The sequence below is a fragment of the Gadus chalcogrammus genome, chromosome 6, assembly GCF_026213295.1.
Source record: "Gadus chalcogrammus isolate NIFS_2021 chromosome 6, NIFS_Gcha_1.0, whole genome shotgun sequence".
Taxonomy (NCBI): Eukaryota; Metazoa; Chordata; class Actinopteri; order Gadiformes; family Gadidae; genus Gadus; species Gadus chalcogrammus.
In genome coordinates this window covers 19,440,735-19,464,337 of record NC_079417.1, presented here as the reverse complement: position 1 = coordinate 19,464,337, position 23,603 = coordinate 19,440,735, and the positions used below count along the sequence as shown (strand labels likewise).

The 23,603-nt window shown below is 46.0% G+C and overlaps 1 protein-coding gene across 1 annotated transcript in view; it reads right to left on the bottom strand.

The window, feature by feature from the left end:
* Window positions 1-23,603, bottom strand: part of LOC130384858 (transmembrane protein 132C-like) — a 126,258-nt gene that overhangs the window by 35,729 nt on the left and 66,926 nt on the right. The window contains exon 4 of the mRNA XM_056593244.1: window positions 6,886-7,072. Coding sequence (XP_056449219.1) covers window positions 6,886-7,072 — 187 coding nt within the window. The remainder of the gene's footprint in view (window positions 1-6,885; window positions 7,073-23,603) is intronic.

The window sequence follows — 23,603 nt, the reverse complement described above, 5'->3', positions numbered from 1 at the left end:
AGGAGATGCCATTGGAGGACATTCATCAATCCCCTTCTGAAGCCAGAAGGGGAACTGGGAGAAACTGGGCGACACTAAAGTGAGCGGGACTGTGAGGTCCAGCCCTGAACTGATGCAGCTCCATCCCACACATGACACTCACACAAGTCAATCTATCAGGGGTTCCTCCCCAGCAGAGGGATGACCCGCTGATCCCACCCACTGATTCCTTTCACCCTGCTCTGATGGAGGATCCATACCCCCCAGGCTTAGCTTGGCTTAGCTGCCCTCAGGACATGGGCCTCTCTTCTGCAGGCGCAAGGGTCAGCTCTGCAGTACAGTCCATTGCTCCTCAGAATCACACCGGCCTTGATGGGGCCCGGATTAAAGCCAGGAATGTAGTTTGGCGTGAGTAGAAGGAACGCCATGGACCATAATGGGGGAGCTATGAGAGATGGACCTGTGCTTACCCTATCAATTTGAGATTGATCCATCCGTCTGGAGTCGGCCTCCCATTGCCAGCACGGCTCCGTGTGACCTACTTCACAAAACTCTTCCCCACTTTCTATCTCATACCTTTTTGAAAGTATTTCAGATTGCTCGATTGTGTGTGTGAGACGTTTACAGAGCAGGGGTGTCCATAAGGGAGACATATATTATGAGAGATACCCTGTATAAGCTGTAAATGTAACTAAAGGATCTGCTGAATGAGTTTATTTACCTTAACTCATTCCTGAGCTCATATAAATAAAAACACTGTAGCCGATGATTTTTGAATAAGGTTTGAAATGCCCGATCAATTTGTGGATTATGCAGGTGCAGCCGTGACGTGTATACATCAATTATCATTACACGTTGGCTGGATGTGTTACAGGCGTCCAACACACACCGCAGTGGCTTCAATTAGTGCCAGCACTTCATCGCATAACTATACGGTACGCTAATGGATTGCTCATTTCACATTCATCCATCAAGTCATTATCGTAAACCTTACGAGTCACGATCAAAAATAGAAGAAAAAAAACGGAGTAGTCATGAAGCCGAAGCCTGTGATTGGATTCCCTTGAGAGCCAAGATAGCTAAATAGGCATTGGACACGGAAGGTAGAAAACTGATTGAGTGAGAGCATTGTGTATTCAGCCGAGCTATACCTATCACACTTCACCCTTACGGGCGCCTGTCTGTCTTCAGGACAGCGCCAGGTACATTGGATAGTATGTCAATACCATTCGTGTGACTTTACCTTATCTGTACGTTTTTCCTTTCCATTACTTCAACTTGACTTGGGAGACGTGACTGGGAACCCCGCAACAACATTTTATATTCAGGGGGAGCGACGTTGACAGATGACTGTATCACATGGCAGCGGAAATGACCAAAGCAACGCCGCAGGACGGGGTGTGGTCTAGATTGCTGCCGTGTGATGATGTATTGTTTAATGACACGTGGGGTCTGAGCGTGAATGCAAACACCCTCGTCTTCATTGCTTCTCCTCCTCCGTTTCTCCGGGGGGGGGGGGGGGGGGTACACAGTTTGGCGCCTGGGCAGGAGCTGGGGAGGCAGGGTGGGGGGGGGGGGGGGGGGGAGCTGGAGACGAGGGGAGGGGAGTGGCTGAGGCGGCAAGCCCAGGCAGGAAGATGAATGAGTCCTGATATGATGTATGTCCTGTCCCACCCGCTTCCCCCTGCGTGGGGGCAGCCTGGGTCGTGATGATGACGGGGGCCGCACGGACAGCAGAGCATTACTTCACGGTGAGGAGATAATGGAGCAGCCCCCTGCCACGCATCCACAGCCACCAGCCTCACACTCCAATTACAGACGCAGAGCTCCGTCTCCAGGCTGACCCAAAAACATATGCATATGAGGGCTCTGGCCGGCGGAGGGGTGACAGACAATACATCCATCAATTATCCTCATTTTCACCAGCGGTAAGAAGTCGAGCGCAGCAGGAACGCAAGTGTGGTAGAGGGAGAGGAAGGCAAGCAGGAAGGCGATGAGGAAGGGAGAGAGGCTAGGTACGAAGGAAGGAGAGAAGGAGGTGGACAAGCTAGTGAAGGCGGGGTAGTAGGAAGGGTTGGATGAATGGAAGAAAGGAGGTAACGGGAAAGCAGACAGGGTTTGGTAAACACATCAAAGTGGAGAATTGGGAGAGAGCGAGAGGAAAAGAAGAGCAAGGAAACGAGTTTCTTCATTCACTCCATGTACATCCAGGCAAACCCACCAACCCACCAACGCACCCACGCACACACACACACATACTCGCACACACCCACAAACACACCCAGCCATCAACGCACCCACGCACACACATACATACACGCACACACTCACACACACACCCACCCACCAACGCACCCACGCACACACACACATGCACGCACATATACAAACAAACACACACCCACCCTCCCACCAATGCAAACACAAACACACACACCACACACACACACACACACGCACACACACACACACACACACACACACACACACACACACACACACACACACACACACACACACACACACACACACACACACACACACACACACACACACACATACACGCACCCACACACACATGCGCCGTTGCCCAAGCACACAAATACACTTCCTGAATATAAAAATGAAAAAGTTCTGAATACTCATTTTTCAGCTTTTTAAATAATTGCAGCATTGGCGGAACGGTTCCTTCATGGTTTGAAAGCCGGTGACAAAGTGGTGAGCGACGCTGTGAGCCGTTCGCGGCGCAGGTGGTTCGGTTGAAATACAAAAGGAGGAGTCCGTCTTCAGAGCTGAAGGCAAAGGAGCCACATTAAAACGGAGCATGGCTCATCCTTCAAAGAGACGTCGCTGCTGCTCGCCTGTGAGTGTCACCCGAGGCTGGGCGCGTCACATCGGCCCGGCAGATATGCCACATGCAAGAAATTAAACGTGTCAACAAATCATCAGACATTTTCATGATAATCAATTTTCTACCAAGGGCGCTGTCAATTAGAGAACGGAGCATAAGTCATGTGTGTAAGAGAGAGGGAGAGAGAGAGAGAGAGAGAGAGAGAGAGAGAGAGAGGGAGAGAGAGAGAGAGAGAGAGAGAGAGAGAGAGCGAGAGAGAGAGAGAGAAAGAGAGAGATCAGTGGGAAGGTTGAAGCTCAATCGAGGTAATAAGCCATAACTGTGATCCAAACCCTTTAACTAAGCTTTCCATTACAAACCCTCATTAGCCTTATTAAATTACAATAATTGTAGTCCCTGTCACTAAAATACAACCCCCCCCCACACCCCATACACCCATAGCCACCGAGACACCCTAGCATTAACTCAACCCCCTCCCTATACACACACCCGCTCCTCCGTTTTTTTTTGGGGATTATTTTTGACCTACGCACAATAAACGCAGCTTCTCCATTATAACAAAAGACGGTGTTAGCGCATTAGGCTAATTAGCACTAATTTCAGATGAAAGCCTCGTCGGAGCCGCGCCGTGGCGTCAACAGACGCCTCCAGCGGGCTGCCGCCATACCTCCACTCACAACTTGATTAAAAAGATGCAGATTTGTCTATTTGCCTCCCTTTCCCTCTATCCCTTCTTTATCACTCCATCACTGCTTCCCCTCATACCTCCTCACGGTTCAACCCCTCAGCCATTTTTCTTAATGTTTATTTCCCAATTCATTCTACACTCTTATTCTGACTTCTGTTTGATTCTCCCCCGGGTAGCAAAAACTTTCCATCATGAACTTCGGTGCACAGGGGGCAATAAAGTCTATCCTATCTACATTTAGATAACTTCTCCCCTTGCAGGGTCCTGGCTGAGAGAAGGTATCAAACATGGTAGAGCCCATCAGATGTTCTCTGTGTGTTCATTACGCAGAGCAGCAAAGAGGCTTCAGGTCGTCTCTTGACAGCTTTCCATCAGTCAGGAACAGCATATGGACGAACGTCAACTTCCTCTAGGGTGGGGGACTTTCGAAGAGTGTGGTTATGGTGCTGCTGCGGCTGGGGGTGGTGACTGGGATGGTTATAGTGCGGGTGAAAATATGGCAGTGTTGGAGTTGTTGATGGTGGAGGTTGTAGTGGTGGAGGTGGTGGTGGTGGTACTGGTGATGGTGGTAGTGGTGGAAATGGTATTGTTGGTTGGTGCTGATGATGGTAGGGATGGAGGTGGTATTGGTCGGGGAGGTGTCGGAAAAGGAGATGGCAGTGGCTGTAGAAGTGTAGGTGGTGTGGTAGTGTTGGACATGATAGTGGGGCTGGTGGTTGTGATGGTGGTAGGGTTGGGGTTGCAGGTGTTGTTGGAAGTGGAGGTGTTGGTGAAGATGGATTTGGAAGTGATGGTGGTGGAGGTGGAGCTTGAAGTGGTAGTGGTGGTGGTGTTGATAGAGGGAACTTATCTCTGGGCTTTTCATGCCACAGCGATCCTAAGTAATCTAATTCAACCTTCCCCCTCTGCGCTTGTGTGCTCTCACATATTGGTGCATGCAGATTGAAAAAGGTGCATGAAGGTGTGTGTGTGTGTGTGTGAGTGTGTGTGTGTGTGTGTGTGTGTGTGTGTTTGTGTGTGTGTGTGTGTGTGTGTGTGTGTGTGTGTGTGTGTGTGTGTGTGTGTGTGTGTGTGTGTGTGTGTGTGTGTGTGTGTGTGTGTGTGTGTGTGTGTGTGTGTGTGTGTGTGTGTGTGTGTGTGTGTGTGTGTGTGTGTGTGTGCGGGCCTGCGGGTGTGTGTGTTAGCACACATAAGCCTCCATGCTTGTTTGTGAGAGAGAAAGATGCTGAGAAGGAGGGCATCAGACAGACTCATGACGGTAAAGTTAATGAGTTCTGTAAAGGGTGTGTATGTGTAAGTGTTGTTGCTAGTAGCCTACCCTGGGTTGGAAAGCAGAGTATGGCCTGCGGTATGCAAGCAACCTATTGGTATACAGGGAAAGCTTTACAGTAGCATGCAGCAATACTTTGCCAATTGCAACTGTGAGCTCAGTAACACAAGCATAACCGGTCAAATAAGAGGTTGGTTGAACTGTAATCTATACAGGGTGCACTATAGGTGGCAGCAACACACATTACATTCAAATGGTGTTTTTTGGCGCATTCATCTTTATCAACCCTGAGACAGTTGCCTTAATGATATCATAACAGAAGGCAATTAAGATAGATCTCAGCCAGCGGGGAAGATACGGAAAGAACCATAAATCCTGATTCTAGCAAATAAGCATCATTGTTTGGAAAGATAACAAAACAGAGCCAAACAAACTGGGCTGGAACTTCCTGATTAGCACATGGCTGTCGACGTGGGAGTGCCAGGCAACATTTCACCTTTACTCTGGAAACTAGCTAGTCCATGCCTGTTACTGTATAACTCTGAGAGAACAGAGCCTTTGTCAAACAATCTCATCCCCAATAATCTGTGCCGGTGGAAAGGCGTCGGAGATCGTCTTCCTGCAGATTGCTGCCAGTGTACGGCAGGAAGACACACACGCACGCACACACACACACACACACACACACACACACACACACACACACACACACACACACACACACACACACACACACACACACACACACACACACACACACACACACACACACACACACACACACACACACACACACAGCAGCGAGCCCCGTGGAAACGGGCAACATCAATGACATGAAAAGAATGCAGAGGAGAAGAAGAAGGAGAGCGGGAACTCTAACAATACCGGCAGCACTAAACACACAGCTTCAATTATCCCCGGGATGGGAGAGTGAGTGAGGACGTGCTGCTTGCCTCCGAATCCACCCACAGACTCCCACAGGCGTCTGTCATCTCCATCGCTATTGGCAACACTTACACAGAAAATAACACAGGCACAATAATTCGGAGCCGCCGCCTGTGTGCACATCACACAAAGTTGCAAAAAATAGAAACCAACGCACGCCGGCTTTTGTTTGGGTAATCAGCCTTGTTGTGGCTGCGTGCCCTTCTTCCTCATCTCTGTTAGTGTGATTGATGCTGCTCATTTTACACCTGCGCCTCGCCTTGATCCGAATCAGACGCCGGCACGCTCTTCCCCCGACTAACAATGCAGGGAGAGGTGAGAGCGGGTGGTCTTTCCGCGGAGACCACGGACTATGTGCTTTGGTTAATCGACAAATAAAGAGGGTCCTATGGCTGGGCGCGGGAGACGCTCAGCGCCCTGGGGCCGGCCCCCAGGCCTCCGCCTCAGGGCTCCCGCCTGGGGCCTGGTAACACACGCCGCTACGCCGGGACGCAACACGCAGGGGTGCCGGCTCCGGCTTTCTCAGAGACAGGATGAGGCTAGCTAGTGTCTGGTATGCTGCGTTTGCAGCCCAGAACGACACTCTTCAAAGTGGCACTTTCGGAACCAGGAGCCGACTCTGTGGGGCACTGATATTTCTCAGAGAATGTTATATCCGGTGATTGTAGTCAATGGGCCACTGTTGCCAAGGTAATTTTGCAATTCTTTTACTTTCAATTTCCCGCAATCTTATAAGAAGATTGTGCGCAGAAGTGTATACTTACTGGAAAAAGGAGTTGTGTGAATTGATAGTCACATACAATTTCTCCACATGACAAAAAAAAGATTGTAGACAAGATGTACTTAAGCTAAAATAACTTATAACCACAAGACATGACAATTTGTGAACCCTATTCCAACTTCCTGCCACTTTTGGTTAATTTCTCCTCTTTTTCCTCACTGACTCCAGCAGATCCTTTCTGCATGAACATATAACGTGGTTTTGAAACGCACAACCACTTTGAAACGCACAACCACTTCGAAACGCACAACCACACCGGACTCGCTCCGCCACGCCTGGAAATATTTGTGGACTCTTTTTACACGGTGTTTGGTGCTTGATGTCTGTGTTGACGGATCGCGTCCCGAGAGCAGGGCGCAGGTCCTACTCACCATGGACAGTGGAACGATGGCGGCCAGGTCCTCCAGCGCCAGCCGTACCTCCGTCTCAGCCTCCTGCGTGGTGGAGCGACTGCCCGGGTACTCCACCTGCCAGGCCATCCAGCGGCTGCCCAACGTCTCCGGGAAGCTCTCCATCTTCAGGTCCACCTGGAGCACCCTCTGCCCCCCCGCCTCCGACCTGCCACACACCACAAGTAAACAACAAGAACAAGACGCTTTCTTTATTGTCAACAGAGGAGGAATGGGGGCTGGTGGACTCGGGGGAGATGGAGGTCTTTGAAAGCTAGTTCTGCAGTATGTGTGAATTTGTTCCAATGACCAGACGTCCAGAAATAGGCTAATATTTACCTCAAGCCCGGAGGTAATAGCCAGGATCAAGTCTCTTGAGGTCTCTTAAGATCAAGTCCCAAGCCTGTCAACACTTTGGTTTGAAAATGTTCTAAAAATGCTTGTATTTGTCTTGCAAAATAAAAAAAGCTTTTGCTAGATGAACAAAGTTTTTTGCCAGATGCAGTAGCAGTTTGCTTGGTGCTGACCATCACCTCATGCGGCAAAGGTTTTGTTCCAGAGGATATTAATGATATTTCTACATCCAAAAAGACAACAAGTGTGTCCCTCGTTACCCTAGTGTAGAGCTACTTTTTGTTGGAGGTCTACCGAGGACCCCTTGTCCGCAATTTGCTGACTGACGTTGTGACCTTTCTTCAGCATGAAAAGGTCAAACCCATAATGTGAGCATGTAGGTGTAAAGAGAGGTAATCTTTGTTCATCATGTTGATTATTACCTACTGTTTCTCCTTTTCTGGTATTATTATTGTAATATTTAATTTCATTGTTGGTAAAAAAAAGCCATTATATTTTGGACTGCCTTTCTTGATATTATGAATAAATAATTAAAGACTGAAAGCAAATAAAAAGAAAGACACATCGATGGCATGCAGCCCTTGTGCCAACTTGCTTTTTCTGATCATAATAAAAAGAAAAAAATTTAATTGTATAATTGTCCTACTTAACCACAGAGGATTGGTTCAAAACAGAAAAAAATACACGATAAATGTAATAATGTCTGTTGAAGGAGTTGAAGGAAAAATGTTCTGCGGTGTTAAGGCTCCTTGACCTGTTTGTTTTATTAGCGGTGTCCTGGTTTTTCAACGGCGATACAGTAAATACACCACATAACATACTAGCTAGCAGCAGCATTTATGTCCAGCATGAATTAAGTCTGACAAATGGACAAAGCTGATAATTAAATGTTTTCCTGGGACCGTAACTCTATGAGTTCTGTGTTTAAATATAGCCAGGAGGCTGAAAAGGTCAGCCTTACGAGAACGATTGCCGAGAGAGAGAGATGGGGGACTGTGTAATCTGTTAGCCATGTCTCGGAAAATGGCAGAGCTCATATCCAAAACATTTCCAGCACAATTGCAGTGCCGCTTTAATGAAACAGGCCGGCGCAGGGAGATACAGAGCAAGAGATGAAGGGAGCGAGGGGAAGTGTTTTCCACACCTTCAAGGGTTTATGCATGTAAAATATAGATTTCTTGGCTTATTTGCTGCCTTTTATAATACACATGTGATGCCGGAGCAAATAAGACAGTATGCACCTGTGCATTATGAAAAGGATTCAGCAAAATAGATTGTATTCACTTGTTTGGTTACTCCCACAATATCAGCAACCATGTCTTTATTATTCCTCAATAATAGCCATTTTTTCAAAGAGAATGGAGGATTTCCCACACGGTAAAGGTCTGCAACCTCAAATTCAACAAAGTGTGAGTATTAATAATTAACAGGACAATGAAATACCTTGTAATATACAGTAATGGTAACAGGGGAGGCATTTCAAGAGTGTGGGTGTAGCGTCACCGCGAATCAAACGCACCACGCCGATGAAACCGGAGGACGTCTGACCGAAGCAAACCGAGATGACAGATCCGGCCCAGGATGACCGTTAACCACGGCTTCAAGGGCCCCGCTGTCACACAGAGAGCCCGCCTAGCCCTGGTCTGGCAGGCCTCTGCCGCAGCCTTCCACCCCACGACATGACCCATATTCTCAGGCGCAGTGAAGGGTGTTTTGGGCCCAAGAAACATTATTTTTCCTCTTGGCCCACATCACATTAGTGCTGTCCAAGGCGTTGAGGCAAGGAGAAAGACAGGAACGGAAGAGATTCACAGCCAGAGTTTTTTTTTTTTGCACTAAAATAAATGTATTGTCACTCAACCTCTAGTGCGCTTCTTCTTTGAAATAAACACAAAAACAATATGGTGGTGTCTAAGGTATTGGATGGTGGGAGTCCATTCAAGAATGCTTCAGCCGGCCTCTTCAACAGCAGCTTCAGTTGAGGCGGAAAATTTATCTTTCTGTATGCATTCTGAGGCAACGACAAAATAATATTAGTGAGACGGCAGATTGTACACAGTAAAGAAACTCAGCGTCTGAGACGCGGGAGAACAGACACTTTATCCATCTGGAAATCACACAGCCTTTTAAAGTCACAAAAACAGGAATATACATAAAGCAGACCATTTCAAAGTATTGTGGGAAGTCTATAAACATGTTTGAAAGGAAGGAGAAAAAGGCAAAACGAATCTCTTCAGGATGACAACCCCTTATTGTCACCCAGCGCAGCTGCTGCTCCCCTCAGCGTCAGATAGACGCTGAGACGCAGCGCGACAATGAAGACAATATCCCAAGACACTTTTCCTCCTCGCCTCCCGTTGCATCACGTCTCCACGCGTCTCCCTGTCAGCGGAGCGGTTGACTGCTGTCCCTGAGGGCCGGAGACACATGCCAGGCCGTGAAACCCGCCACAACCCGGGTCCACCCCTCTATAGGGGGGGGCGTCTGTCTCTCACTCTCTCCTTCTGTTTGTCTGTCTGTCTCTCTCCCTCCTTCTCTCTCTCTCTCTCTCTCTCTCTCTCTCTCTCTCTCTCTCTCTCTCTCTCTCTCACAGCTCTAATTCTGTTAGCTACAAAAGGCCCGGAGATGCACCGCCCACCCATATCTGTCAACAGGGTCCCATTTCACCATGGAGACAGGGGGCCGACCCTGTCTCCTGGGAGTATAGGTGGTACAGGTGGTCCCCAGGATCCTTTAGAGGAGGAGGGGGAGGAATTTACAAGATGCGTTCACAATTTATGTCGGTCACGTCGAGAGATATACACTCTTGCATTTCATTGGAGGATATCTTTATGTTCCCTGTGTTTAGGAGAGGCTTTTCCATCTAGGTGTCAATTGTTTATATCATTAGCCACATTGCATAATTGCCTAAGTCACATTTTGGCCAAATTGTGATATCTAACTTAGCTCTACTCTCCTAACTTTGCTGATTCACTGTGCCTCATTGGCACATCATTCCATAATCACTATCTTCATAAGTCATCTATTTAGACTTTTTATGCTAAATACAAGATGAACCATAAAATATGAGATGGTGTTGAATGTACAATTATTATTATTAATTATAAATATAAATTTTAATTCGCTTTATTATTTAGGCATTTATGCTATGAGGTAACGATATCAAGGATGCTTGCGGGTAACAGCGGACATTGTGGTTGGAACCCATAAACTTTCAGCTGGGAGTCGATGCTCCTAGCCTGCCTCTGACATCAGCTGGATTTTCTGGTTTTGTGGACGCTTCTGTCCAAGCATCCTACAATAGCATGACTGCTGCATGTCTGGCTAGGGTTGTCCCGAGTGATAAGATACGTAAGAGAACCATGGAGCAGGAATGAAAACAGTAAAAATGTAAAGTAAGAAATCCAATTATCTAATTTAAGAGGGCCATGGTAATACGCTACCACTTAAATGTGGTTCAACCAGTAAGTGCTCTATCTGTATAAACCAAACCTGGTATTTCAGTGGCTTTATCAATTCCCTGCAAACTGTTGTCACAGCCGCCTTAGTTTCCATCATCTGTAATTTACTATCTGACCTCCAGGGAAGGGAATAACAATTTTCAAGTTAAAATTCAGCTCCACTTCCTATTTCATGCCAGGCTAGGATGATATATCAAAGTGTTCGACTGCACGTGCAAAGAAATGAGTGGCGCGAGATAATGGTGCCGTACGTGTGTGTGTGTGTGTGTGTGTGTGTGTGTGTGTGTGTGTGTGTGTCTGTGTACGTGTGCGTGTATGTGTGTTTGTGTGTGTGTGTGTTTGTGCATATGTGCGTGCATGCATGCGTGCACATGCACGTGTGTGTGTGTGTGTGTGTGTTTGTTTTAAAGATTCCCATTATACACCCATTACAAATTAATTACTTTGATACCCTTTCACAGTTAACAACAAAACATAGGAACATTATCACGGACATTAAATCCCCCAAGCCAGCGAGCCTCCTCCCCCCCCCCCCCCCCCACACAACAAGACGCTGAACCCCAGCACTACACCAACCCACACCACACCGCGGTGGGCAGGCAACCCACACCACACCGCGGTGGGCAGGCTCCACGCAGCGTCTGCCGCCGTAGGAGCAGGTTGAAGCTATTGAATTCAGGTCCCCGGAGGTTAAAGAAGACGGATTCAAATGTCAAAATGAGTAAACAGACAGCGAGGGGGAGAAAAAAGGAAAACCTTAACTGGTTGCAATTTATTCCGAGCAGTTGTCCCCGGAGAGTGTCCCATAATTGAAACTGCCTCTATTGTCCTATTATCAGAGCCATGTGTCACCGTGACACTTTCATTTAATCTCCCTCCCCTGCCATAGTGGGCCTGCATGTCCACTTCCTCACCCACAGAGAAAGAGAGAGAGAGAGAGAGAGAGAGAGAGAGAGAGAGAGAGAGAGAGAGAGAGAGAGAGAGAGAGAGAGAGAGAGAGAGAGAGAGAGAGAGAGAGAGAGAGAGAGAGAGAGAGAGAAAACAGAGTGGAAGTTGAGAAGTTGGCTGGATTGGTGGTAAAGTCAGGGACGGAAGTAGGAAAAAACTAGTCAGGGGGCGATAGCAGTGGGATGAAGAGTAGACTAATGGAAATAGAGTGAGTGAGAGACTGACGGAGAGAGAGAGAGAGAGAGAGAGAGAGAGGGAGAGAGAGAGAGAGAGAGAGAGAGAGAGAGAGAGAGAGAGAGAGAGAGGGAAACAGACAAGGAGTGATGGGGAGTTGGATAAAGAGGCATGTGAACATTCGTATTTGTCTTAAGGCTACATCCTTGGAGTTGGCACAAACATAGAACCTTGAAGACTCCTGACCCATGGGTCAGCGCTAGCTATTCATCCGTCAAAATCGCTTTACATTATCTATTCAAAATACTAATATATTAGCATTATATTACTGTGCTAAATTATGTTTTTAAATGTGAAAAGAATTTGGTTGTTACACAACAACACATAATTCTACATTTACAATCCAACAATTGCATTAAAATATTAGAAATTGAAACGATGAAGTAACTGCATAATGTATATAATGCATAATTTTATGATGCACATTTTTGGTTTATGTTTCCTTATATTTGACTTTATTGTAATAACAGCCCTAATATGCTACTTAGTTTTTCATAATTTCCTGGTTACCTATTGCAAAACAAATTATTTCTAGTCAGATTTTGGGTTGATCTCATTACAAAGATATAATCTCTTATATCACAGAGAATCATCCTGAACTCAATGGTCAGATGATCACAATGCTGTGTTTTGCTTTAATGGATATATATATATATATATATATATATATAAATAATCTAATATGCCTTAAGTATTAAACTTTCAACCTCTGTGAGATGTTGTTTCATCCCTATCTATAGTTTGGAACAATACAGACTGTCAAAGTAAGGCTTTACCTGAAGCCAAGGCTGAATCCTAAAGGGAATGTGTGGTGAAACAATGATAAACCTTCCCCGAGGCTCTTCTTATCCACCTATTTTCCCTCCCTCGCTTAGTCGTCGCTGCCTCTCCGAGTATTCAGCCACTCAACCAGGTTTAATTAGGACAGAGCGTGTTAATGTGCCGCTATTGTGTCTGTGAAGCTGTGAGTAACCTGATAGCAACAGATAATAGTTTCTATTAATCCTGTTCTAATTATCGTACAGCCAAATAGATTGACTTAAAAGATAATTTTATTTTATTCACTGAACAGAACAGAAATACTATATCAATTAGTGCCATTAGCCATTAGTGATTAAAATATATGTATGCGGTCAATAATATTTGACATTGTTCAATCCATAAACTCGATACAAAATATTATCATATATTTACATTTCTTTCTCCTGACCAATAGTATTGCATCAATTAACAGCTATATTACTTTAAATTTGTATTATTATTTCTGACATCAATAACGTAAGACATCGCATATGGCAGGGCTTCCATAGGAGAAAGGCTCCCATAGGCCAACGCCCCCATAGGACAAGGCTCCTATCGTACAAGGCTCCCATAGGTTGCTGTACTGTACCACACCCGGTTGTGATTGGAACACAACGATAAATAGCCCACTTTAGGTGACGATGAGCAAATCAACATGATCAGAGAAACCCAGTCCAAATCCCTTTTGTGCATTGGATGTTCCTCCACTCCGAGCCTTAGGGTGTTTTCTGTGTACTGAAGTGGAAAACTAAAGAGGAGGTAGATGAGGGAACATCTTTTTCAGCTTGAAGGGAGAAATTGAGCTGTATAGGCTGCAGGAAGTCACTTGTAAGGACTCCTGTCAGAGTTCTCGTAATATACCCTTTTCAAGCCTTCCGTCTTCCTTCCTCTCTTGTGTCGTTTGTCTAAATGCTTCCCATGTTTTGCACTTTTTTTATAATGTGTTTTCGTGTCCTAACAGAGAGGCCAGGTAGCCGTTTGACGTGTCTGCATCTTTAGAAACAACTTCCACGTCGGCCTCACCGCCGGTTGGGCTTTCTGCATCGTCGCTGACAGTTTCTACCGCTGGACAGATTTCAGACATTTAAGGTTTTACACAGAAAATAAACCCTTCTGCAATGCTTCTCTTCTAATGCCATGTGCGTCACTCAAAACCTTGAGATGTTGTTACCGCTGATCTCATTTAAAATCTACGGCAGATTCATGTGAGATGGAAACGGCAGCGAGGATAATGTTATCTCTTGTTACAAGTTACTATGTGCATATGAATAAAGTCATTTGAATAATGTATGCCCATACGTGTAATGTCAAGGAATACATTTGCATTTTAGATATGGGCACGGAAAGATTAAAAATACGCATGGGTAAGAGAAAATAAAAGTCACTGCGCACTTACTGAAAAGAGCCCCAATCTTGAACCAATTTCCTGTGATTATCTAATTACCTCCTGGGTCACCCTGCTTTTAATGAACAGACAAAAGACACATTTATATTATCTCGAACCCAAACAAACCTAACAATGTAATTCTCCCAGTTACTAGCCAAGAATAAACCTGGGCTCCAATAGAGGGGAAAGAAAAAGATCCAGAAAGTGAACTTCAAATAAAGTGGATATAAGACAGTGGGAGGTTGAGATCACAATAAGAGACATTAAGATAAGTCAGTGTGGTGGAACACAGGAGATGCTGTCCTCTCAAACTGTGAGAGGCTGGCACCAGGCTCCAGCGGTGCCTGAAAACACTGCACTAAAGCCTCAGTCTGGAGGAACATCGCAGCAGCGTTGTCAGTCTGCTGAACACACGACACACACACACACACACACACACACACACACACACACACACACACACACACACACACACACACACACACACACACACACACACACACACACACACACACACACACACACACACACACACACACACACACACACACAAGCAAACAACCCAACACATGCACATACACACAGAGGTATAGACACAAAGATACAACAGATTTCCCACGCATTTAGGTTTGTGTGCAGTGCATAGATGATCATACGGACAGAGACAAACACACACAAAAACACAACCACACGCACACAAACACACTCTGACACACAACGCATGGGTGAAAGAATATAATTTGTCACTGCATCTGAAGTGCAAGCCATCATTGAGTCTCCAATGAGTGGCAATCAATGAGCAAAGGTGCTCCCGGATACAACCAGATATTTAACATCTTCATTCATTAGGACGCTGTCAAAACCTAACAAAGAATACATTTCAGCCCATTTAAATTATTTTATACACACGCCAGACATTTACTATGTTCAAGGCTCCAGTGTAAAGACCTCAGTGACTCATACCTGTTCCTAGAATTAATTGATGCTCATTGTCTTTATCTTACATTTACATGGTTCATACAGTGCTGGTTATTGCTATAGAAAGACTAATGCAATGCACTTATGGTCATAATTATTTCCTATCATGAGGGCAAAAGCAAACGTCAACTCAACTACATCGGCAATGTCTTAAATACTTTAAGAAATATCTGCTCCAGATAAAAAACATAAATTAGCTTTTACTTTTTGACAAGAAATTCATTAATATTAACTCATTAAATTGTTCTTAATTTATTAGACACATCTACTCATTCATTTATTTATTCATTTTCAATTGATGTGATCCACACAACCTCCTCCAAGCGACAACTCCCCAAATCCACGTCCTCCTTGAAATGCGTACATACTGCTGAACGACGTCATGCCAAGACACGGGATTGGGTATTAACTACGCCACACCTGGAATACCATCCAGGTGTGACATCGCCAGCGGCTGTCAGGTAACATCTGCCGCCTTGCCATGTTCCTGACAACGACAGGCATAGAATCTCCTGGCAGCTCGAGTCTCAGTGGCATCCATGATGAAAAAACCGCTGGGCGTTAATTATGTTTTTTTCCCAGTCAGTCTCTCATGTAAAAACCCCGCTCATCGCTACACCGAAGTTCTTGGGTTAACCCGCTGACTGTAAGGAATGAACCTTCATCCTCAGCCTTCTAGCCTACTGGTACAAGGCAGCGTGAAGACGCCTCTTAATCAACGACAGCTGGCCCAATTAGGCAGGTGAGGGGGCGGAACCTGGACACAGCAAACGGCAATAAGTTAATTAGGCAGAGGAGGAGACAGGTGAGAACGGTTAATGCAGCTGGTGTTAGATTCACTCAGGTAATCTAAATTCTGGGGATGTGGTGGGGGCTAAGGGTAGAGTCATGACAGAATGGTCATCTAAAATGACACCCGCAACGGTCCCTCGGAACACCTAAAACGTTGAGAGACAGTGTCATTATTTCTTAACTATCCCACAATCCCTTGTGTTCACGCCCAGCGAAAGAATTGCATTTGAAGGAGCAAGTTCTGTTTTTTTATGTTGCCTTTTGATCATTTTAACCGCTGGTAAAAACTGTCAAATGACAGCACCTTGTCATCGCACTGGAACGCTGTGGTGACGTATTGCCGCCTTAGAAGCAAGCCCAGCACCACTTATTGCAAGAAATGTGCCCACGTATGGCATGACTTGGGCGTAGGGGTAAAAAAATTATAATGGAAACAGCGGGTAAGAATTTCTCGAGTACTCGTTTAGGATGCACTTTTTTAAGTTTTATTTTGATCCGCGACAGTTTCCGCTAATGTAAGTGTTTAGAAAGACGGTTTTAATCAGTGTTTTATTCAGTGCATGTGGCCTGGGCTGGCCACACACTCTGTGATCTGCTCTCTACCGGAGCTTCAGCCTGTGGTTCTGATTACAAGACGTTCCTGGTCGGCACAACTTGAAGAACACTTAACAAAACCAGCAACTGAATTTAAAACCAATTTTATTAAGCCTCTAAATAACAATACATTGCAAAGGTAGTGGAATATGTTGATATATGCTGCTCCAAAACTTTGCCAAAAATATATATCAACATAATTTAGAATGTGGTTGAAAGCTGGCGGAAAAATTACTGCAAAGACATTGTTGATGACAATCTTTTTGTTGTTGTTTATGATTGGCTTTGCAAGGAAATCTACCTGCTTCTCCGGTAGGATGCCAGAGAGGCCCATTGAGGCCCCTATACACAGCTAGGGTATGGGGGGGGGGGGGGGGAAGGGGGGTTAAACCCCTTTTGTCTGTGTGTCTGTCCCTCAGACAACATCACACCATGGTAAAACATCCTTGCTTAAATGTAAACGATTCTCCTACTTGGGAGAAAATTCTGCAATTTTATACTTTGTTCAACAGCAGAGCTCTCTAGCTTCATGCTGAAGGTGTAGACCACCTTTCTCAAAAACCCTGTCAGCTTAGCAGGCAGATTGTAACGTAGACACACAGACGAGTAGCATGGCGCAGCACAGCACATGTAAGGCAGATCGTCACGTCGCTGGAGAAGAGCCGGGACACAACAGAGAGACGGGCAGGACAGGAGCCGGCTCCATAACAACTTTGAATGTGGCCATGAGTGCAGGCTGGCCAGTGTTAAGGGTGATTAATATGTTAAAGAGCTGGAACGGATTCGCGCTACAGAGGCCTGTTAGAAACACAGAGTAGGAAATGGACGGCATCAAGGCAGGAGTGGAGCAGACTGGCAGAGCCCCAGTTGGAAAGATTAACACGTGTGTGTGTTTGGGCCGAGCGAGAGAGCCTATTTGGGTCTGTGTTGGTGAAGTGGTGTTGGGTGAGGTGGTGGGGGTTGTTGAGGTGGTGTCGGTGGTGTTGGTGGTGGTGGAAGTGGTGGGTTGGGGTTACATTTTCTATAGCTGAACGGGGGCCATTAGAAGTGTACTATCCAGGTCCCACTATCAACAGCCGCCCACACTGGAGCTGAGGAGCCCTGGTTTGGGGCCCACATTGTGAGAGGGGACCCTGACAGTCAAAGCGAGAAACCCCAATTTACCTGCCAGCCTTGGAGTGGCCTTCCACAAATCATCTGCATGGACCACAGTCTGCTTGACGTTGGATTGCTGAATAATACGAACCAAAGGCAGCATCACCACCTCATATCCGACTAGCTAATAGGAAAAGCATTAACATTGTCTTTAGAGGCAACTCCCAAGAAACACAACAGTGTTACTCTGAAATGGAATGAGCTGAGGAAAAGGGAAATGGAGTAGGGGTATGTGTGCATCTGTGTGTGTGTGTGTGTGTCTGTGTGTGTGTGTGTGTGTGTGTGTGTGTGTGTGTGTGTGTGTGTGTGTGTGTGTGTGTGTGTGTGTGTGTGTGTGTGTGTGTGTGTGTGTGTGTGTGTGTGTGTGTGTGTGTGTGTGTGTGTGGGGGGGGGGGGGGGGGGGAGGGGATGTGTAGTGAAATGATCCAAGCTAACAACTACCAGTCGTTACCAAAGAGTGAGAGATAGAGAAGACAGAAAATAGGGAGAGGGGCCACAGATCCAGAGAAAAGGAAAGCCAATAGAGAGAGTAGAAGAGAGAGAGAGGGAGAGAGCGAGGGAGAGAGAGAGAGAAGAAAATAAGAGGAGAGAGAGCAGAGAGAGAGAGTAAATAAGGGGAGAGAGAGAGCAGCGATAGAGGAGAAAGAGATGAGTAAAGAAGAGGAGCGAGAGAGCAGAGAGATGAATAAATAAGAGGAGAGAGAGAGAGAAATAGCAGAGATAGAGGAGAGAGATAAGAGTAAAGAAGAGCAGGGAGAGCAACAGAAGAATAGGAAGGGGATACGTCCATACTATGTCCAATAAATAGGAAGACAAAATAATGGAGATAAACACCATCAAAGTGCTGTGTCTTCCTCCGGCTTTCAGTGGAACACCTCATACCTTATTGACCGGCTTCACAGCGGCCTCAGGAGAGGCCGGTGTGAAGCCACCTCCTTGTTAATAAAGAGAGGGGGCATTAGCGGTAGCCCATTGTGTGTGGTTAATGGGCTTTGTCGGTCAGTGAACGCCACAGTGCACCACTGCACACTCAACGACTAAAAAAAACCACACAGAACACCGCCACAACGCTGTGTTGAATCACGGAGGGATCCAGTGAAAGAAGACATACGCACCACCAACGCACAAGGACGTAACAGAATGAAAGACACTTGCTTATTTGCAGCTGTAAGTTACGTGCTAGCTCCATTGTGTCTTTATTTGTTCTTTCATTTCCTGCAGGAACCGCTAACTCCCCTGACCAAAGTAGGTTCAACAGTTAAGCCTCCTTATATGGTCAATGAACACTCCATAACACTGAACACATATTTGAAAATGTGTAAAAAGCCTGAAGAAGGTACCATGACTTGGCTTGAGGTCTTTGTGTCTCTGCAATGTGTGTTCATGTGTATGTGTGATCATATGTCCGCCGTATATACACAACACAAACACATATCTGTGATTGTGCCTATGGGTGTGTAGTTTTAGCAATCCCATATGTATGTATGTATGTATGTATGTATGTATGTATGTATGTATGTATGTATGTATGTATGTATGTATGTACGTATGTATGTATGTATGTATGTATATATGTATGTATGTATGTACGTACGTACGTATGTATGTACGTATGTATGTATGTACGTATGTATGTATGTATGTATGTATGTATGTATGTACGTACGTACGTATGTATGTACGTATGTATGTATGTATGTATGTATATAGGTAGAAAGGTAGGTCATTCTGTCTGTCTGTATGTATTTATATATACATGTATATATACCTGTATATTTGTATCTATCCATGTTCCCCCATCATCTCACTTTAAAGAGGATTCACTATTCTCCACACTCTTGGATTGTCTGCGGACATCAAATTATAAAGAGAGAGAGAGAGAGAGAGAGAGAGAGAGAGAGAGAGAGAGAGAGAGAGAGAGAGAGAGAGAGAGAGAGAGAGAGAGAGAGAAAGACAGAGAGACAGAGAGTGTTGAGTGCAGGTTTCATAACCTATAACATGCAATCATGATAATTGCGACTCCTAGCCATGCAGAAAGGTGAGATGAACTTGGATTGACAGGCAAAACATTTTTCATGTTGCTATGGAAAACAGCACAGATGATAAAGGAGATGCTAGAACTAACACAGAGTTACGAGTCTTTCTACTTCTAGATATAAAACCAAGAAATAAAGCTATATGATCATCGATTGTTTTAAATATTTTCTCTTGTATCCATCAAAGTGCCATAGTACGAAACATATTCTAAACTGTAAATGATTTGTACCTCACAGCTGCTTCAATACTGTATAATGCCATGCTCCAAAAGGAGTTAAGGGAATTGAACAACGCAGATGTTTTGCACCTCAATGTCACTGACTCATTGAAGTGAACAAACAAAATTCTCAGAAATAGATTTTCCATTCACCTTATTCCATTCCCATGTGCAAAAAAAGATTTTCTAATTAGATTAAATGAATGGTGCCTGAATGAAAACCGACAATTAATATGCACCAGCCTCCTTTTAAGTAAATGTATTATTTACCGCCACTCTGTTGTACGGCGAACACAGGGTTGATATTAATGATACGCTCATAATGAGCCCTGGTCACAAACTAAAAGGCTTCTGGCTTTGTGTGTTTCCAGCAGAAAGGAGATTGTGTTTCATGTCAGGTGCTCTTCAGATTTCATCAGCTACACAAGCTACCACATGTTCCCCCTGCCTTCTCTCACACACACACGCACGCACGCACGCACGCACGCACGCACGCACGCACGCACGCACGCACCCACGCACGCACGCACGCACGCACGCACGTACACACACACACAAACACACACACACACACACACACACACACACACACACACACACACACACACACACACACACACACACACACACACACACACACACACACACACACACACACACACACACACACACACACACACACACACACGCATGCACACACAGCTGTAAATACTGTACATAAAAACATACATAAACAAACATACACAAAGACGCATACATAAGCGCAATCGCATACATAACACAAATTAGCATTCATATATACCCACCCGCACACGCACAATATTTAACCCACATTCTCAGTAGACGACAGAGCCCGGAAGAGCTATGTAGCAATTGCTGGCAACAAGGGCTGATTCTGTGGGAGAAGAACACAGGGCAGGCCTTTAGTGGCTGTCTCTACGCTAAACTCATTAAAACGATTCATCTTCCTTCAACTGTTCCCCAGCGGCTGGCGTCCCAGCGTCCAAACTATCGGACCTGCGGTGATGGAGCACAATTCCAACGGCTAATTTTTCAACCGGCTGTCACTCGATATTCTCTCCCCGTCCCTTAACAAAGAAAATAAAAAAAGGGAATAACGACGGAAAATCCGGAATCTTCGGAGCGCCGACTGCCTTTTGTGTATTCAGGATTCATCTCTGCAGACGGGGCGGTATGTTTTGACAAACCTTTTCTCTCAACTCCTATTGGTCAAGACTGAGGTAAAAGATAAAGAAATGTGCCGCGGGGAAGACATCAACTCTGAGCTGACAGCAGAGTCCGTTCATGAACACAGGCTGGGCCAGAGGATGGAGAGCAAACCAAATGATTTCGCACTTCTTTTCCCCTCTCTCAATGCTTCTGGCGGCGAACAACAGAACAAGAGAACTAAAACCTGCGCTTGAAGTTAATCAGGGGGTCGCCTGTAAAAAAATGTTTGTCTAATCAGAAGTAAGCGCTTCTTCGCCTTCTGCCCCACATCATTAAGGTCCATCAGGAGCACTGAGTCCAGGTCCTAATGGATCCTTAATGATGCCTCCCTGATCATCACCGCCGACCTCTGCTGCTCAGGCAAGACTCGCCGTTCTAGTTTTTTTTACGCAATTGAACCCCCCCTCCTCCAAAACACACACAGACACACACACACGCACGCACACACACATACAAACCGCCACCTCTCACCAATACCAGAAAAGTGATCCCCACAACAACACATTGGAAATGGTTTCATCCCATACGCTTTTTCTTGTTCTCCCACCAGGAGAGCAGGCACAGCGGAACATAGCCCCGGTCTACACACCAGGGGGCAGCAGACTCTGAGGTCTGGGGGGTAGAGGGGCGGTAAGGGGGCAGCTGTGTATCCCCCCCCCCCCCCCCCCATGTATCCCCCCACCCCCACCCCACACTCCCCACCTGATTAGAGCGAGGTTCTCTCCCTTCCGTTAAACACGGCTGTGACCCCCCTGCCCCCCCCCCCCCCCCCCCCCTCCTGTTTTAGGCAGACGACTCCGGCGCTGTCGCCAAGGCGATGGCCTCCGCAGAAGGCAAACACAAGGAGCCATTGATGGCGGTGGGGGCGGTGTGGGAGGGGGAGGTAAACTCTGGTTTCTCTGTGTGATGCACAGCGGGGTGGCCGAGGTTGTGTGACTTGGAAAGGTTAGCGGCGTCTCCCCTCCCTGTGAAGAAGTGACCAGTGCGAGTAACCTGAGGAGTGGAGCTGTGTTTGTGCACCAGATCCAAGCCCGTGTGTTCCTCATTAGGAGGCCTGAGCCGGGCGGCGCTGTGTGTTCGCATGCGAGGCGTGCGGCGTCTCCACGGACCCAACGCCGACGAGGACAAGATATCGTAAATGAGGTCCACTGTGTCGTTTTTTACAATCTTGCAGGAAAGCAATCAGTGCAAAATGCACAATCATATCTGGGCAAAGGACACGGAATAAACACCACCATGCATAACTCACGCACGCACGCACGCACGCACACAAACACACACACACACACACACCAACACACACACACAAACACACACACACACACACACACACACACACACACACACACACACACACACACACACACACACACACACACACACAGACACACACACACACACACACACACACACACACAAACACACACACACACACACACACACACACACACACACAAACACACACACACACACACACACAACCACACACACACACACACACACACACACACACACACACACACACACACACACACACACACACACGCATGTATGTACACTGATTCACACAAACCCACACACACACACACACACAGAATTGTATTTACACTGAGGCACACACAAACACACACACACACAGACACACACACATACATAGACACAGGCACACACACATACATAGACACAGGCACACACACACATTTGTAACCCAAATGAGTCAGATAAACAAGTGTGTTTATCTTATCAAGTGACAAATGTTACCTTGACTACGGTCCCATTAATGGCTGAGTTGGAAAATTGACCGGTTCAACGTCATTGGCCAAATATGGTTTCTGTTCAATCTACTTGGCCCTTTTCACTAATGTATATCAGACTCTCTCGGCCCATTGATCATGTCAGCACAATTAAATGTCTTTCTTTTACTGTCATCACCAATCAAATGAAAGCTGCAGAAATAGTGCTTATTCTCCATAACCAAAGTCTGTGAATTTTGTTACAAAGAGAACAAGTCGAATAGCGAGTCCTGATGCTTCGGTCAGCAGAATCAGTCCTTACAAATGATCTGCCCATCAAACCTTTTCCCCAAAGTGAAAACACACACACACCAAACACACACACTTACACCACTCACACATACACCACATACACACACAAACACACACACGCAAACACACACGCACACAAACACACACACACACACACACACGCACACGCAGACACACACACACACACGCATGCTTGCACGCACGAACGGACGCACGAGCACACATATATACAGACACACATACACAGAAACACACCCACGCACACGCATGCATGCACGCAAACACACGCACACAAACACACACACACACACACACACATGCAGGCATAGCAGCCCAGAATCCACCAATATATGAGTAACAGAAGCGTTTCTCATTGATCAGCAGGAAGACAGTCTGAGCAGCACTCTTGCCAGCAGGGAAATTTTGAAGCATTTTGCAACAAAAAAACTGCACTCCCCGCACTCGGG